At 43.5% G+C, this 16,532-nt stretch overlaps 1 protein-coding gene across 1 annotated transcript in view; it reads left to right on the top strand.

Annotated features, from left to right (window-relative positions):
• The window catches only part of ADCY10 (adenylate cyclase 10), a 95,492-nt gene extending 83,433 nt beyond the window's left edge, over window positions 1–12,059 (top strand). The window contains exons 26-32 of the mRNA XM_052637766.1: window positions 257–461; window positions 540–636; window positions 1,190–1,305; window positions 2,143–2,260; window positions 4,788–4,983; window positions 10,976–11,164; window positions 11,898–12,059. Of these exons, the coding sequence (XP_052493726.1) occupies window positions 257–461; window positions 540–636; window positions 1,190–1,305; window positions 2,143–2,260; window positions 4,788–4,983; window positions 10,976–11,164; window positions 11,898–12,059 (1,083 nt within the window). The remainder of the gene's footprint in view (window positions 1–256; window positions 462–539; window positions 637–1,189; window positions 1,306–2,142; window positions 2,261–4,787; window positions 4,984–10,975; window positions 11,165–11,897) is intronic.
• Window positions 12,060–16,532: the final 4,473 nt, after the last annotated feature.

The following is a 16,532-nucleotide window of genomic DNA, read 5'->3' on the forward strand; positions in this document are numbered from 1 at the left end:
TCTATGGGCCAAAGCGGCCATTGAGCTTGTCTTATATAGTTCTTGTTTAATGCATGAACTCATGCATTAAACTGCAGGAACTCAGCTTAGTTTCTGTATCTAAGCCCATGGTTTGGTCAAATGTCCAGCTCCATTCCAAAGCTCAATGAATCCATGTTTACTGGCAGATATTGGGTGATATCCTGGTCTTTCTGCTTTGGGTTCCATCTAAGTCTTGCCCCATCTCTCTTCCTTTCCTCCACTGCTGCCATTTCAGATCATTAAGGCCTACCTGGACTATTCGCTGTATCAACATCTAGCTGGCTACGAGGACGTGTGGTTCAAATACGAGGTCATGGCCATGAAGCAGATCTTCAACCTGCCCCTGAAACGCGAGAGCGTTGAAATCATGACCTATGTGGCCGATAGGCTTGGTTATATCAAGCTCCTAATGGGTCACTTGGACTTGGCCATTGACTTAGGTAAGGGCTGGCTGGTCAAGAAAGGGCATGCAAATACAAGTAATAAGCAGAACTATACTGGAATTGTTTTGTTCCCAGGTTCTCGAGCCCACAAGATGTGGTCATTGCTTCGGAATCCCAGTAAACACTATCTGGTCCTCTGCTGGCTTTGTAAATCCCTCTTCTTGAAAAACAGGTATTTATCTCGAGGAACTTTCCAAAATGAGAGGAAGAAAGATATACTTACGGAATGTTCTGGATTTACTTAACCCTGGCCGTAGGATGGGGAAGGGAGTAGAGTTTACCAAAAGCTGGTGTAACCAATGATCACCACCCTTTGGATGTCACTGCTCTCTCACAGAACTCGTTCCCAGGCACCATATCTACCCTGGTTGCTCTGGCCAGCAACTGGAAGAGGGCCAGACAGTCAACCCCTGTGTGTGGGGATCAGGCCTCCACCGCTGCCAGGGGGCAGAAAGGGAATGCGCTCATAGGAGAGGCAAATGCCCAGAGAATAGCAACCAAGACCAGAGGCCCAGGACAAGTTGGTCTGATTCTGGCCACCTACATAGAGACGTCTATGAAAGAACAATTGAACAGAGTCAATTTGAGATTTAAGAGTAGGTTTGAAGTCTCTTTCAGGATTGTATTTGGTTCTGCATTACTGGGCAGGACTGAGACTAGAACTGAACATCCTTCTCTCCCCCTACCATTTTTTAATCCTACCACCTTTTTTTTTTTTTTCATAGATACAAGCAGCTGATCCAGGTTCTGGGGTGGCTGTGGGATCTTTCTGTAGCAGAAGAGCACATCTTCAGCAGGGCGTTTTTCTATTTTATTTGCTTGGATATCATGCTTTATTCTGGTGAGCATGACCTTGGAATTTATGAGAACTGGGGGTCCACGGCACTTGTGTTGGTGTGGTGTGGCAGTGGTCAGGGCAGGGGTATTGAGACCTGTGGGTTTCTGGCTAGAAAGACATACAGGAAAGGGAAGGAGAGAGCCTGGCGTTATGAGATAAGGAGCCATCTAAAAAGTGCAAGAATTATAAAGGCCTGAGAAGAAAGAAAGTTTAGAATGTAAGCTGCCAGTTAATGTATCAGATCATTTGTCACACTGTGATAGTGATCGTGACTGATGATGTCTTGCTATGTACCTTCCACTAGGGCATTTAATTTTTAGCAGGATATACTTGGAGATTTCATGCTTTGAAGTGAAGGACAGGGATGCTAATACTAAGGGTTTCATTGACTGGTAGCTGTTGGTGATTTGGAAAACTAGTTCTTTCCTGATAGTCTTCAGGTTATACCAGGCAGGCAGGCCTCAGTGTGCATATTAAACCAGAGCTGCCAACCTGGGCACTCTTTTTCCCGCCTGTATTTTCAAGTCCCAGGCTACACTGAGGCTGATTCCTTAGATGCAAGCAGGGAGGTTGGTTTAACCCCCACTTCTGCCTGGTTGACACTATGTACTTGTAAGTTACATGCATAAACTTCCACAAGAGCAGAAACTCAGCAAACACAGGGCAGTGCAGCCACCTGGTTGTTGCAACCTACGGGGCCCTTTGGACTGATAGAGTCACAGAGACTGAGGCCTCCCCTCAGAGTGGGAGCTATTCTGGGAGTTACTAGGCCAGAAAGATGATGATATCCCTCCACTCTCAATCTACCAGCCAAGCTCTCCTGTTTCTCTTTTATTTAAGGCTTTGTTTATAGACCCTTTGAAGAGTGTTTGCAATTCATACACCAAAATGAAGACAACAGAATCCTCAAATTCCAAAGTGGAATGCTCCTGGGACTTTACTCATGTATCGCTATCTGGTAACACTGTGTTGCATAACACTAAATTCCCAAATTTGAAAATGTTGAATCCTGGAAGAGTTCTATGAGATTTTCTTAAAAGGAAGGAAAGAAAGGGACAGTAATTTTTAAGACAGATTGAAGGTGACAGAGCAGATTTACTCAGAAAGGCACCTTGGGGATTACCTAGTTCATCCCCCTCAACCAAGGCCAGAACAGTGATGCTACTTAAATTGTATTCAGGGCAACAAGCATTTATCTCACACAAAGCATGTTGTGTTAGTACAGAGAGGGATAAGAAAAGAGTACTTGCTTCTGAGAAGTGTTGGGATTTGAGGGAGACTAATATATAGCACACTCGCCCCCTCCCCACCCCCAAGATGGAATCGTAATCACTGTTGATAGAGTCCATGTTCGGTAAAGGTGATGGCACCCCACTCCAGTACTCTTGCCTGGAAGATTCCATGGACAGAGGAGCCTGGTAGGCTGCGGTCCATGGGGTCGCAAAAAGCTGGACACGACTGAGCGACTTCCCTTTCACTTTTCACTTTCATGCATTGGAGAAGGAATGGCAACCCACTCCAGTGTTCTTGCCTGGAGAAGCCCAGGGACGGGGGAGCCTGGTGGGCTGCCATCTATGGGGTCGCACAGAGTCGGACGCGACTGAAGCAATTTAGCAGCAGCAGAGTCCATGTTGGTAGACATGGCTTATATCTGCAGAGAAGTGAGCTTCTTGATATTGAACCTCAGGATTAGACTTCCCTATCAGCAGCAAGAAGTTCTAGAAAACTCTGCCCTTTCTCCACCCCATTAAGGCAGGTAGTACCATGCTCCCTGTGAGGGCCCCAGGCTCTCACTGGCTTTCAGGATGAAAGAGAGCTACACCTGCCTAATTCCTCTCCCAAAGTCACCAGCCAACCAAGTCACTCCTTACCACTGGAGGTGTGAGTGAGGCAGGGAAAGAAATGGAGAGTTTTACACCAGTGGAGCTCCCTCACATAGAAGGAAGCTACAGGAGGGTGGAATAAGCAGCCCTCCTGCCCCATTAACCCATTAAGCCATTAACCCACTAAAGCTTCATCTTTTAACCCATACATTTTCAACTCAGTAAGGCTGCAACTATGACCTTAGCTTCAAGGAAGTAGGTTAATAGTAAGGCTCCAGAACATTAACTAAATTACTGCTACAGCCATCCCCAAGACTTGAAAGTTATTCTCTATTCCATTTCCCATCTCAAATTATATAAGCAGTCATGTGGGCTTCCCTCATAGCTCAGTTGGTAAAGAATCTGCCTGCAATGCAGGAGGCCCCAGTTTGATTCCTGGGTTGGGAAGATCCGCTGGAGAAGGGATAGGTTACCCACTCCAGTACTCTTGGGTTTCCCTTGTGGCTCAGCAGGTAAAGAATCAGCCTGCAATGCAGGAGACTTGGGTTCAATCACTGCATTGGGAAAATCCCCTGGAGAAAGGACAGGCTACCCACTCCAGCAGTCTGGCCAGGAGAATTCCATGGACAGGATCCTGGCAGGCTGCAGTCCATGAGGTTGTAAAGAGTCAGACATACTGAGCGACTTTCACACACACTTCCCATCTCAAATTACATATGCAGTCATGTAGTCTAATATTTAGAGATTTTATAATGTTAAATGACAATGCAAAGACATTCCGATATAAAGTGCCACAGACTAGAGCAGTTTCATATTCAAATAGAAATCTCCTCTTATTATAAAACTCATTGGGAGAAATTAAAGTCTAAAAATTTGGATTTAAAAGTTAATTTAGTTTATGTTTTGCTAGCTAAAGTCTAAAGAAATAGAAGTCCAAAGTCAAATTAGTTTGCACATATGAGTTAAAGTTCAAGAATCTAAAATTCAAAAATCACCTTAATTTCTTATTCTACTCTATCTTCCCTGAGGAGCTCTTGCAACAACTGTAGCTTAAGACAAAACTACTCCCACTTTATGGGCATAGGAATCATCTGGAGAGTCCATTAACTCAGATTTCTGGTCCCATCCCCAGAGTGTCTGATTCAGCAGATCTAGATTGGACCAGAGAGCTTGCATGTCTAAGAAGCACTCAGATGATGCTGACAATTCCTTTCTATGGTCCACACTTTGAGTAGTATTAGCCTGGGCTCTCTCTCTTTGGAATCAGCCTGCTCTGTTTCACTTTGTAATTTTTTCCCTTGGCCATATTGCACAGCTCGCAGGATCTTAATTCCCTGACCAGGGATTGAACTGGGGCCCTCAGTAGTGGAAGCACAGAGTCCTAACCACTGGACCACCAGGGAGTTCCCTCATTTTTTAGAGTGAGAGAGTTAAATGGTACCTAATATTATCCAAGTATTCCCCCCAATTCTATTAATTTCAAATTATCAAAAAAGTTCTATTCTGTCCTTGTTCCGTATCAGATATTTCCCATGAATAGGCCAGTGGCAGGCTTCCAGAGACCCACATTCTTGCAGCTACACCTCTAGAGAGACTCATTTCAGAAAACCAGCCCATTCTAAGGGTGATATGGATTTTTCTTATTCTTCTGTGGTAATATAGGTATGCCAGACTTCAAGAATGGAACAGCTTTCATGTATTTTCCAATAGAGCCAAAAATCTTGTGTCAAGAAGAACCCCAACAGCTCTTTACTGCATAAGTATCAGTAGGTACATGGAAGGTCAAGTTCTTTACCTTCAAAAGCAAATTGAAGAACAGTCAGAGAACGCTCAAGACAGTGGAGTCGACCTGCTCAAGGTGAGGCCTCTTCTTTGGTTTCCAGGGGACTTCATACCTTAAATGGCTTTTTCTCTACCTTCTGTGATAATTATTTTCTCTGACTGTAGAAGTTCTGCCTGTTTGTAGGGTAAGTTTTTGAAGGTAATTCTATCGCCATAATTAGAACATGAATTGCCTTACTTACCTTACTACTGAGAGATAACCACTTTATGCATGTTGAGAAATCAATTTCCAAATTTTCTTCTATATATGTGCATGCATTTCCATTTTTTTAAACTTACTACTAAATAAGATATTTTATGAATCGTGCTCCTGCTCACGCTCAGTCACATCAGTCATATCTGACTCTTTGCAACCCTATGGACTGTTGTCTGCTAGGTTCCTCTGTCCATGGGCTTCTCCAGGCAAGAATACTGGAGTGGGTTGCCATGCCCTCCTCCAGGAGATCTTCCTGACCCAGGGATCAAACCCGCATCTCCTGCATTGGCAGGCAGATTCTTTACCACTGAGTCACCTGGGAATCCCATCCCAAAGACAGAACAGGCTAAAAACACAATAGTTGCTATTGGGATCGCAGCAAAGATGAGTAAAGCCTTCTCTTTGTACTTTAGGAGTTTGTGATTTCAAGGTGATGGAGGTGGGAAGCCCAGGATTGGGAGGGAGTTGTAGAGGCGGGGAGTAGACAAAATAAGAGAGCCCCAAAGAACACAAAATCAAACCTGGTATTTCCCGCTAAACATAGAGCAATACCTTTTACATATGTTACTGAACCAAACTTGGGTTCATTCTCTCAAGTACTGTAAAGCCGATCTAGTGATACTGGGTTGTGATGAGGAAAAGTACACCCTTTACTGTAAGGTGCCAGATGAGGAGTCCATTTCCTTCTCCAGGGGATCTTCCCAACCCAGGGATCGAACCCAGGTCTCCCACATTGCAGGCAGATGCTTTAACCTCTGAGCCACCAGGGAAGCCCAGATGAGGAGTCCAGGGCAGCTAATACGCAAAAAACCTGAACTCCCCAATAGGTTTCAAGGAAGCATTTTTAAAGGCAAGAAGGAGAGAAGGCACAGGGTATGTGATTAGCTCATGCACAGTTCTCTGATTGGCTGACAGTGAGGAAGCAGAGCAGTGTCCCAGCGGTTACCATGATCAATCCTCAGGTTCTGGTAGGTCTGGGGCTACATCTTGGGGTCATTAAGTAGTTAACTTCTTCCATCTGGTGGGAGTTTCAGCATCTATAAAACAACTCAGGACAAGTATAACAGGTACTGTTATCTAGTTACTGCAGGGAGGAACTAGAGTCTCGGCTGCCATATGGCTGATGTACTGTTTAAATTGTTGTCAATTCTCCTGGCCTAACTGCTCTTCTTGTCACTACACAGTCCTATCCCTTCAGCCATTGATTCTGGAGCCAGTCTTCTCTGACTCACTGGAGGCCTGGGAGATAGACTATATAGCTTTTGTACAAACAAGCGGAAGGCAGAGGATGTGGTGTGAATGGTTTGTTCTGGGAATGTCCTATAGGGTTGATTACATACAGTAGATGTTTAATTTCTGGAATAAAGAATTGATAGATGAAAACATGTAACAGTTTAGTCAGGAAAAATCTATGGTTCAATCCATTTCTATGATATTGAAGTTTGTTGTTGCTGTTATTCACCGTGTCTGACTCTGTGACCCCGTGGACTGCAGCACTCCAGGCCTCCCTGTCCTTCACTATCTCCTGCACTTTGCTCAAACTCACATCCACTGAGTCGCTGATGCCATCCAACTGTCTCATTCTCTGTCATCCCCTTCCCCTCCTGCTTTTAGTCTTTCCCAGCATCAGGGTGTTTTCCAGTGGGTCAGCTCTTCCCATTAGATGGCCAAAGTAAAGCTTCAGCTTCAGCATCGATCCTTCCAATGAACATTCAGGGGTGATTTCCTTTAGGATTGATTGGTTGGATCTCCTTCTAGTCCAAGGGACTCTCAAGAGTCTTCTCCAACACCACAGTTTGAAAGTAGCAATTCTTCAGTACTCAGCCTTCTTTACGGTCCAACTGTCACATCTGTACATGACTACTGGGAAAACCCTAGCTTTGACTAGACAGACCTTTGACTGCTAAGTGATGTCTCTGCTTTTTAATATGTTGTCTAGGTTTGTCAATGCTTTTCTTCCAAGGAGCAAGTGTCTTTTAACTTCAAGCCTATAATCTCTGTCCCCAGTAATTTTGGAGCCCAAGAAAATAAAGTCTATACTGTTTTCATTTTTTCCCCATCTATTTACCATGAAGTGATGGGACTGGATGCCATGATCTTAGTTCTTTGAATGTTGAGTTTTAAGCCAGCTTTTTCACTCTCCTCTTTCACCTTCCTCAAGAGGCTCTTTAGTTCCTCTTTATTTTCTGCCATTAGGGTGGTGTCATCTGCATATCTGAGGTTATTGATATTTCTCACAGCAATCTTGATTCCAGCTTGTGATTCATCCAACCTGGCATTTCACATGATGTACTCTGCATATAGATTAAATAAGCAGAGTGACAATATACAGCCTTGATGTACTCCTTTCCAAATTTTGAACCAGTTCATTGTTCCATGTCCAGTTCTACCCATTGCTTCTTGACCTGCATACAGGTTTCTCAGGAGGCAGGTAAGGTGGTCTGGTATTCCCATCTCTTGAAGAATTTTCCAGTTTGTTGTGATCCACATGATCAAAGGCTTTAGTCAATGAAGCAGAAGTAGAAGCTTTTCTGGAATTCCCTTGCTTTTTCTATGATCCAACGGATGTTGGCAATTTGATCTCTGGTTCCTTTGCTTTCAATGATATTGAAGTAAATGAAATAAAATAATAAGACATTGTCTTGCTGATGGTCAAATTAGCAGACAACAGAGAAGACATTAATACTCTGAAGGACTCTCATAAACTTTCTAGACAGCATTCTGGCAAAATGCATAAATATCTTTAAAATATGCACATCATTTAATTCTCCTCCTAGGAATGACCCTAAGGAGATAATCAGATGGTAAACAAAAATTATATATATAAAGATGTTGATCTCAGATTTATAGTATTAAAAAACTAGGGGGAAAAAAGTGATATGCCTTTCAAAATGCTGGTTATCTCTGCAGGAGGAAATGGCAACCCACTCCATCATTCTTGCCAGGGAAGTCCAACAGAAAGAGGAGCCCGGCAGGCTACAGTCCACGGGTTCACAAAAGCACTGGACACAACTTAAAAAAATATATATATATACATATATTAGTCAGAAATCATATATTTAAATATTAAGACATTTTCACATTAAAAAATCTGAATTTCTGACTCTTCTTTTAACAATTGCAGTATCTGGTGACTCTAAGCCCCAATTCTAAAGGGCAGCTATTGGCTGGAACTGATGAAGGGTGGCATTTAGGTCATACTCTCTCCCATATGACATAATCTCCTTGCTTCTTGTCTTATCTTATCTTACCTCTTATTTATGTTTCTTTCATGACTCTGTCAGCATTTGGATTTGTGAGATCTGATGTTAAAGAATCATGTCACTGGAAAAAGTTCATAATGTTGTGCTAAACGAGAAAAAAATATTTTGAATTGCTGTTTAGTATGATACCAGTTGTGGTGAGTATGAGTGTGTGTGTGTGTGTGTGTGTGTGTGTGTGTGTGTGTGATAGTGCCAAGTGACATTGCAAGTTAGATTTTGTTCAGGGTTCTTCAGTTCAGTCGCTCAGTCGTGTCCGACTCTTTGCAACCCCATGAATCGCAGCACACCTGGCCTCCCTGTCCATCACCAACTCCCGGAGTTCACCCAAACTCATGTGTATCAAGTCGGTGATGCCATCCAGCCATCTCATCCTCTGTCGTCCTCTTCTCTTCCTGCCCCCTGCCCCCAATCCCTCCCAGCATCAGGGGCTTTTCCAATGAGTCAACTTTTCTCATGAGGTGGCCAAAGTATTGGAGTTTCAGCCTTAGCATCAGTCCTTCCAATGAACACCCAGGACTGGTCTCCTTTAGAATGGACTGGTTGGATCTCCTTGCAGTCCAAGGGACTCTCAAGAGTCTTCTCCAACACCACAGTTCAAAAGCATCAATTCTTCAGTGCTCAGCTTTCTTTACAGTCCAACTCTCACATCCATACATGACCACTGGAAAAACCATAGCCTTGACTAGATGGACCTTTGTTGACAAAGTAATAACTCTGCTTTTGAATATGCTATCTAGGTTGGTCATAACTTTCCTTCCAAGGAGTAAGTGTCTTTTAATTTCCTGGCTGCAGTCACCATCTGCAGTGATTTTGGAGCCCGAAAAAATAAAGTCTGACTCTGTTTCCACTGTTTCCCCATCGAATTCCCATGAAGTGATGGGACCAGATGCCATGATCTTCGTTTTCTGAATGTTGAGTTTTAAGCCAACTCAGGGTTCTTACTGAGGATTATAGCTGTAGCTTGGAGAACAGCCTCCCTGATAGCTTTTGAGTAACTGCTCTGAGGAAGTAAGGAAGGGGTTTTTTCCTGGGAAAAACATCAAAAGATTACTGCTAATCACAAAGAATGACATCACAAGTTAATGATTTTAACATTAACATTTTAACATTTTGCATTCTATGTATAGAAGATCCAAGGATTTGGATTCACTGAAATTATTTCTTAAATATGCATCTTAACTATCTATGACCAATATCCAAAGCACAGGACACTTCCTGTTTTTCTCGGGCACACCATTGGTGGGTGGCTACAGTGACTAATGGCTTGATTCTTGTAGATCTGGGATGGTGGGCAACATTCCCTGTCCATAGCAAAGAAATAAAAATGGTATCAAATGTCAAAGTGTACATCCAAATGTCAAAATAATTTTTTTTAGGTGTTAGGGTTATGAATGATTCTTTTTTTTTCCTCTTTTTTTTTTTTAATTCTGTGCTGTTTGTTTTTCCCCTTTTCAGTGTTTACATTTTTTTTCAGTTGAGGTATAATTCTTTAAATTTTAAAAATTATATTGCTTTGGTAAACAAAAGAAAGTGTTGCTAATGTTACTGAACTGAACTTGGGTCTGCTCGCTGGCCACATAGCAAAGTCAATTTACTGACACCAGGTAGTGGTGAAGGAAAGTACAGCATTTATTGTCAGGCCCAGCAATGAGAATGGGTGGCTCATATTAAAAAAACCCAAACTCCCCATTGACTTTCAAGGAAAGGTTTTTAAAGGCAACATTTGGAGCAAAGGCTGCGTGTCCATGACTTTATTCTGATTGGCTGGTGGTGAGGTAACAAGGTGGTGTTTCACAAATCTTAATCATCAATCTCCCGGTTCTAACCAGTCTGGGGTCTATGTCTTATAGTCAGCATGGAGTCAGCATCCTGTAGCTGGGTGAGGGTCTTAGTTCCTGCAGAAGAACTCAAATATATGAATCAGATTGTCATGTATTTTCCTTGGGGACGAGCTCAGACTCTCTTTTTATCACTGAACTATAGTTTCTTGACTGGTTTTTTCCTACATTCCCTTACTTCCCTAATTAGTAACTGCTTGAATTTGCCCTTTGGAACTCAGGGAAGAGCTAGGAGACTGAAGCCTTTTTCTACAAACAAGAAACACGGGACGTGGAAGGGCTTTTGTACACGGGAGGGCCCTGCGGAGTTCACTCAGTTCCAGTCCCCTGCTTTCTTCGATACTCCTCAAGTCAAAGTCTTGAGGGGAATGGGGCAAGACAAGAAAGAGAATAAGGTTTTGGGTAAAGAAGTTAATCATAAACTCAGCAGGGGAACTGAGTTTCAGAGGGACTCAGTTTCATTTTTTAAGAATGGTTGCCAAAAAGGGTTAATGAGCAGACCCATATCACATGCTTGGTTGGGGTCGGCCACTGGGGCCACTCTACTTGACTCTTATCATCTAATCTCCACTACTTTCTATGTATGTTTCTGTAATGTGTTTTTTTACTTGATTGCTTATACCCTTGAAATGATCCCAAATGATCTGAGATGGAAAAATCCTTTCAGCCAAGGATCCCTTTCTGATTCTGTTATGTTGCTTTTTCCTTTAGAACTTGGAGTATCTGGTGGCTCAAAACACCACTGGGCCTGTCTTCTACCCAAGGCTTTACCATCTGATGGCCTATGTCTGTATACTAATGGGAGAGGGGCAGAATTGTGACCTCTTCCTGAACACAGCCCTACAGCTCTGTGAAACTCAAGGGAATGTGCTGGAGAAATGCTGGCTGAACATGAGCAAAGTACGAAGCATCAGCTAGCAAGCTGGGGAGACACTCACAGGGGATATTAAGGAGCCCAGGAAGCCCGTTCCCTGCTTTGGATTTCACTGGGTGTGGAAGGCCGGCAGAGGCCTTTCGGGACTCTTACTGAGAGCGATGACATATCCATAGGTTTGGCATTTGCACCTCCTCTTCCCCTTTGAGTTCTCATGAGATCCTCCCATCCTTCAAATCCCCTTTAGCAAGATCTCTACCTTTTCATGGGGCTTCCCAGTTGGCTCATTGGTAAAGAATCTGCCTGCCAATCCAGGAAATGCAGGAGACATGGGTTTGATCCCTGGTTCAGAAAGATCTCTTATAAGAGGAAACGGCAACCCTGGTATTCTTGCCTAGAAAATCCCATGTACGGAGGAACCTGGCAGGCAGCAGTCCGTGGGGTCGCAAAGAGTCAGACACAACTGAGAAACTAAACACCACCACCTTTATTCATGTGCATGTCTTGCCTCTCCTCGAGAATGTGAACAGTTAGAACACAAAAATCATTTGGTCTCCAACACAGTGCCTTATACTCAGTATTTGTTGAATAAGTAAATGAATTTTCTCCTCTATGTGTTAGAGTTATCCTAGTTTGGGGAGTAAAAGTCACTGTCCATTTTAAAAACTCAGGTACATTTGACCATTTCTGTTAGACCACTCTTGACCATACAAGCTGAGGAGCAGTAATGAATTCTGTGTTCTCTTTTTCTCCTCTCAGGAATGGTGGTACTCAAACTCTGAGTTAACAGAAGACCAATGGCTTCAAACACTCTTGAATCTCCCATCGTGGGAGAAAGTTGTATCAGGCAAGGTAAACATGCAGGATGTTCAGAAAAACAAATTCCTGATGAAAGTTAATATTCTGGACAATCCTTTCTAACCTTTCATGAAAGAGAACAAAGATTTTAATGACTCATTCTCTTGCGATTATCCATTATTAACCTTTCTGTATAGGCAGCACCATCCAGGTTCCTGCATACTTCCTTCTGTTCAGACACAGAACCAGACCTCTGGTTTCTCCTCTGTCTGGAGGGTCAGAGAGGGTTGGCAGTGTCATGCTTTCTTTTCTTCCAGCTTTGCACAAATTCCCTTTGCCTTTAATACTGTTTTAGCTTATCTTGTTTATTTTCAGCCCATGCAGAATTGTATCAGATCGAAAAATTTAGTATCAAAATGATACATTTTGTGGCAGATAGGCTTATATATAATCTATTAAACTGAAAATGGTTATTTTTAAATGTCCAGTGTTATGTCTTTTGTATGTTGCCCAGGATTAAAAGATAGCGACTTCTCTTCATGGCTGTAAAGTCAAAGTTTGAAAAGACATGTCTTTGCTGTGCCTGACTGCAGCCTCCAAAGCCCCTCTGACTGCATGCATCAAGTATCTGTGGAAACAAATGTTTCAAAATCAAAATATTAGCAATTTTGAGGTGGGTGTCTTTACGTGCTTAGAGTTTACATATTTCTGTATTTAGCAAAGTCATAGCATTTCACTTCACTTCCCAGATGTTGGAGAAGCCATCTGTGGTCACTGTCTCTCTTTGGCAGACAGAGCAATTGGCACAGGCACTCTGCGCTCCGATGGTGCGCCAGGAACCCGTGGAGACCCTGCCTCTCTCTGTGCTGCGGCAGTCCCCTCCTGTGGTTCACTTCACAAACCCAGGTGGCCTCCACAAGTAGGTGCCCGAGCAGATTTGTTGACTCGCTTCACCTTTCGGTCCTGGAAGGAGGTTTTCCATGTCTGACTTTAATGGCCACCTCAAATTCTCATAGGGATTTCCAAAGGTAGTGTGCCATCTGAGCCTTCTTTTAACAGGCTAACGTTTCATTGTCCTTTAGCAAAAGGCAAAGCCGTGTTTTCCCTCCTGGTGATATAACTGAATTATAACCACTTAAGGAGGTTGGATAATGCCAGTTGGTACTAGAAGTTTAGCCACAGAGGCTGGGCCCTGGCCTGGTGTAAAGGACAACAGCCTGGGAGGTCAGAGCATTAGGTTCCAACATAAGCTCTGCTTTAAGCATACTTTACTGCTGGGGCTCATCACCTAACTTCTCTATTTCAGCACATGAGTATGAGTATCAAGTAAGACAGTAAAGACGAAAAGGCATTGAAAATCATAACATGCTCTATGAGTGAAAAAAAAATTAGTATCATACATGGCTGATTTTAAATAAATGCATCAAATATTAAGCTCATGTAAATATTGTCCCCTTCAAAGCTATCATCTTGAAAGTTGTGTCAACTAAAAAGATGCAGAACATGAGAGTTTAAAGTTAAGTTTTATTTGGGGCAAAATGAGAACTGCAGCCTGAAAGACAGCACCTCAAGTAGCTCTGAGGAACTGTTCCAAAGCAGCAGTGAAGGAAAGTCAATATATAAGATTTTGGTGAAGGGGAGTTCAGTGCAATAAAGTGCTTACTTTAAACGGGATTTTCTGCTAGTCACGAGGAGCTGATGTCACCATGAAGGATTTAGTGCTTTTCTAGATAAGAGGAGATACAAGGATTGGGATCCTGAAATCAGTTCCCCAAAATACCTCTCTAAAGCCCTGTTCCACCAGTTTCTCTCGCGCACAGAGTGCCTCACTCTCCACCCTGAGTTCCCTTCAGCGGGTGTTGAAGGTCAGCAGATACAGCAGCGCAGGCAGATGGCGAATGCTCATGGTTTTGTTGTTCCCTTGCTGGCGAGTGTTCTTGGCACGGGCCAGTTTGTAGTTGACTTTTGCATACTTGTCCCGTGTGCTCTCTTATCACCTCCATTATTTTATGTATCATTCATCTTAATCATTCACTTATATACTCATCCAGCTAACTTTTTTTTTTTTTTGGACTAATCACTGTGCATTGGGCATGGATTAAATACCAGAGATTAAAATACAAAGATGTAAAAGACACAATTCTTGAGCTTGGTGAGCTCACACATCCAGTAGAGGAAACAGACACACAAGTCAAACTCAGCCCGTGTTAGTCCCTCAGTCATGTCTGACTCTTTGCAACCACATGGACCGTAGCCCACCAGGCTTATCTGTCCATGGGATTCTCCAAGCAAGAATATCAGAATAGGTTGCCATTCCCTTCTCCAGAGGATCTTCCCAACCCAGGGACTGAGCCCAGGTCTCCTGTACTGCTGACAGATTCTTTACTGTCTGAGTCACCAGAGAAGTCTGTATTTCACTGTAGTTATACTACAGGTGTGTACACAGTCAACGGCATGGTGGAGAGAGTTGTTTTTGTTCAGTCACTCAGTCGTGTCTGACTCTTTGTGACCCCACAGACCCCATGGAAGCACACCAGGCTTCCTTGTCCTTCACCATCTCCCAAGTTCGAGTTTGCTCAAACTCACGTCCATTGAGTTGGTGATTTCATCCAACCATCTCGTCCTCTGTCATCCCCTTCTCCTCCTGCCTTCAGTCTTTCCCAGCATCAGGGTCTTTTCTAATGAGTCAGTTCTTCACATCGGGTGGCCAAAGTATCGGAGCTTCAACTTCAGCATCAGTCCTTCCAATGAATATTCAGGACAGATTTCCTTTAGGATTGACTTGTTTGATCTCCTTGCAGTCCAAGGGACTCTCAAAAGTCTTCTCCAACACCACAGTTCAAAAGCATCAATCCTTTGGCGCTCAGCCTTCATTGTGATCCAATTCTTACATCCATACATGACTACTGGAAAAATTGTAGCTTTGACTACATGGACTTTTGTCAGCAAAGTAATGTCTCTGTTTTTTAATATGCTGTCTTAGGTCTGTCATCACTGGAGAAGGGATAGCCTACCCACTCCAGCATTCTGGCCTAGAGAATTCTATGGATTGTGTAGTCCATGGGATCGCGAAGAGTCGGACATGACTGAGAGACTTGCACTTCACTTTCACTTTTTAGGTCTGTCATAGCTTTTCTTCCAAGGAGCAAGCAATTTCATGGCTACAATCACTATCTGCCATGATTTTGGAATCCAAGTCTCTCATCATTTCCCTTGTTTCCCCGTCTATTTGCCATGAAGTGATGGGACTGGATTCCATGATCTTCGTTTTTTGCATGCTGAATTTTAAGCCAGCTTTTTCACTTTCCTCTTTCACCATCAAGAGGCTCTTTAGTTCCTCTTTGCTTTCTGCCATAAGGGTGGTATCATCTGCATATCTGAGGTTATTTATATTTCTCCTGGCACCCTTGATTCCAGCTAGTGATTCATCCAGCCAGGCATTTCACATGATGTAATCTGCATGTAAGTTAAATAAGCAGGGTGACAATATACAGCCTTGAGGTACTCCTTTCCCAATTTGGCACCAGTCCATTGTTCCATGTCAAGTTCTAACTGTTGTTTCTTGACCTGCGTATAGATTTCTCAGGAGGCAGATGTGATGGTCTGGTATTCCCATCTCTTGAAGAATTTTCCAGTTTGTTGTGGAGAGAGTAACACACACACAATCCAGATGACTTGTAAGACTTAGCTGAACTGCCTCTGACACAAAGTCATGTTGATTACCCTGGCCCTTCCAGAGGAGGGCAGAGGGCGAATGTGGGTGAAGACAGGTGAGTGTGCTAGAGCAGGTGCACACAGAGACAAGCATGAGCAATGCTGGCCTACAGCAGAGAGATGTTTGGCCTGGAGCTTATTGGAGAGGTAAGCCCCGCAGCTGGGGGTCTGCTCTGCAGATGTCGCGCTGGACTAGAAGTGAAGTGTTGTCCTCCCAATCCCCAGCACATGCCTCTTCCTTCCCATTAAATTTACCAGCACCTCCCAGATGAAGTCCTCCAGTGAAAAGCTGGATGCTGGGTTCACCCACCATCTTTCATCCTCCAAAACTTCAAAAACGTCTTTTACTTTATTTTATTGGCTTGCCACTAAGCCAAAGCAAGACTGGAGGAGGTGGACAAGGGGAGGGTAGTCTGTTACTGGAAGTGTAGCGACTTCCCCAAGGACTGATGAAAGAAATCGAGAAGAACCAGGAAAAGACCAAAGTGCAAATGAGGGGTTTTACATTTCATGTATCTCAATCCAGAGGAGCAGGCATCAGGCTCTACAGGCATCTCGAACTTGCCTTCTGGCCCCAGACTACACCAAAGACTGACCATGTGACCTTTTCGTTAGTTTCCTCACCTCCAAACTAAACAGGTTGTGACAGGTTCCCACCCCTCCCAGTCTGCCATTCCCAGCTCCTATAAACAGGCTGGGCGCAGGTCCATCTTCTCTGCAGCCAGCAGATGGCAACATGAGCTCTTTGCTCTGGAGGAGGCCCAGGGAACCGTTTTCTGGTCAAGAGCCAAGCTTTTGTGTTCCAACCCACAGCCTCATCCTGAACACTTAGAACCATGTCAGCTTCCATGGTAGCTCTCTTCAGTATCTATAAGAAGTTTC

This window comes from Budorcas taxicolor, chromosome 3 (genome assembly GCF_023091745.1).
Source record: "Budorcas taxicolor isolate Tak-1 chromosome 3, Takin1.1, whole genome shotgun sequence".
Classification (NCBI taxonomy): Eukaryota; Metazoa; Chordata; class Mammalia; order Artiodactyla; family Bovidae; genus Budorcas; species Budorcas taxicolor.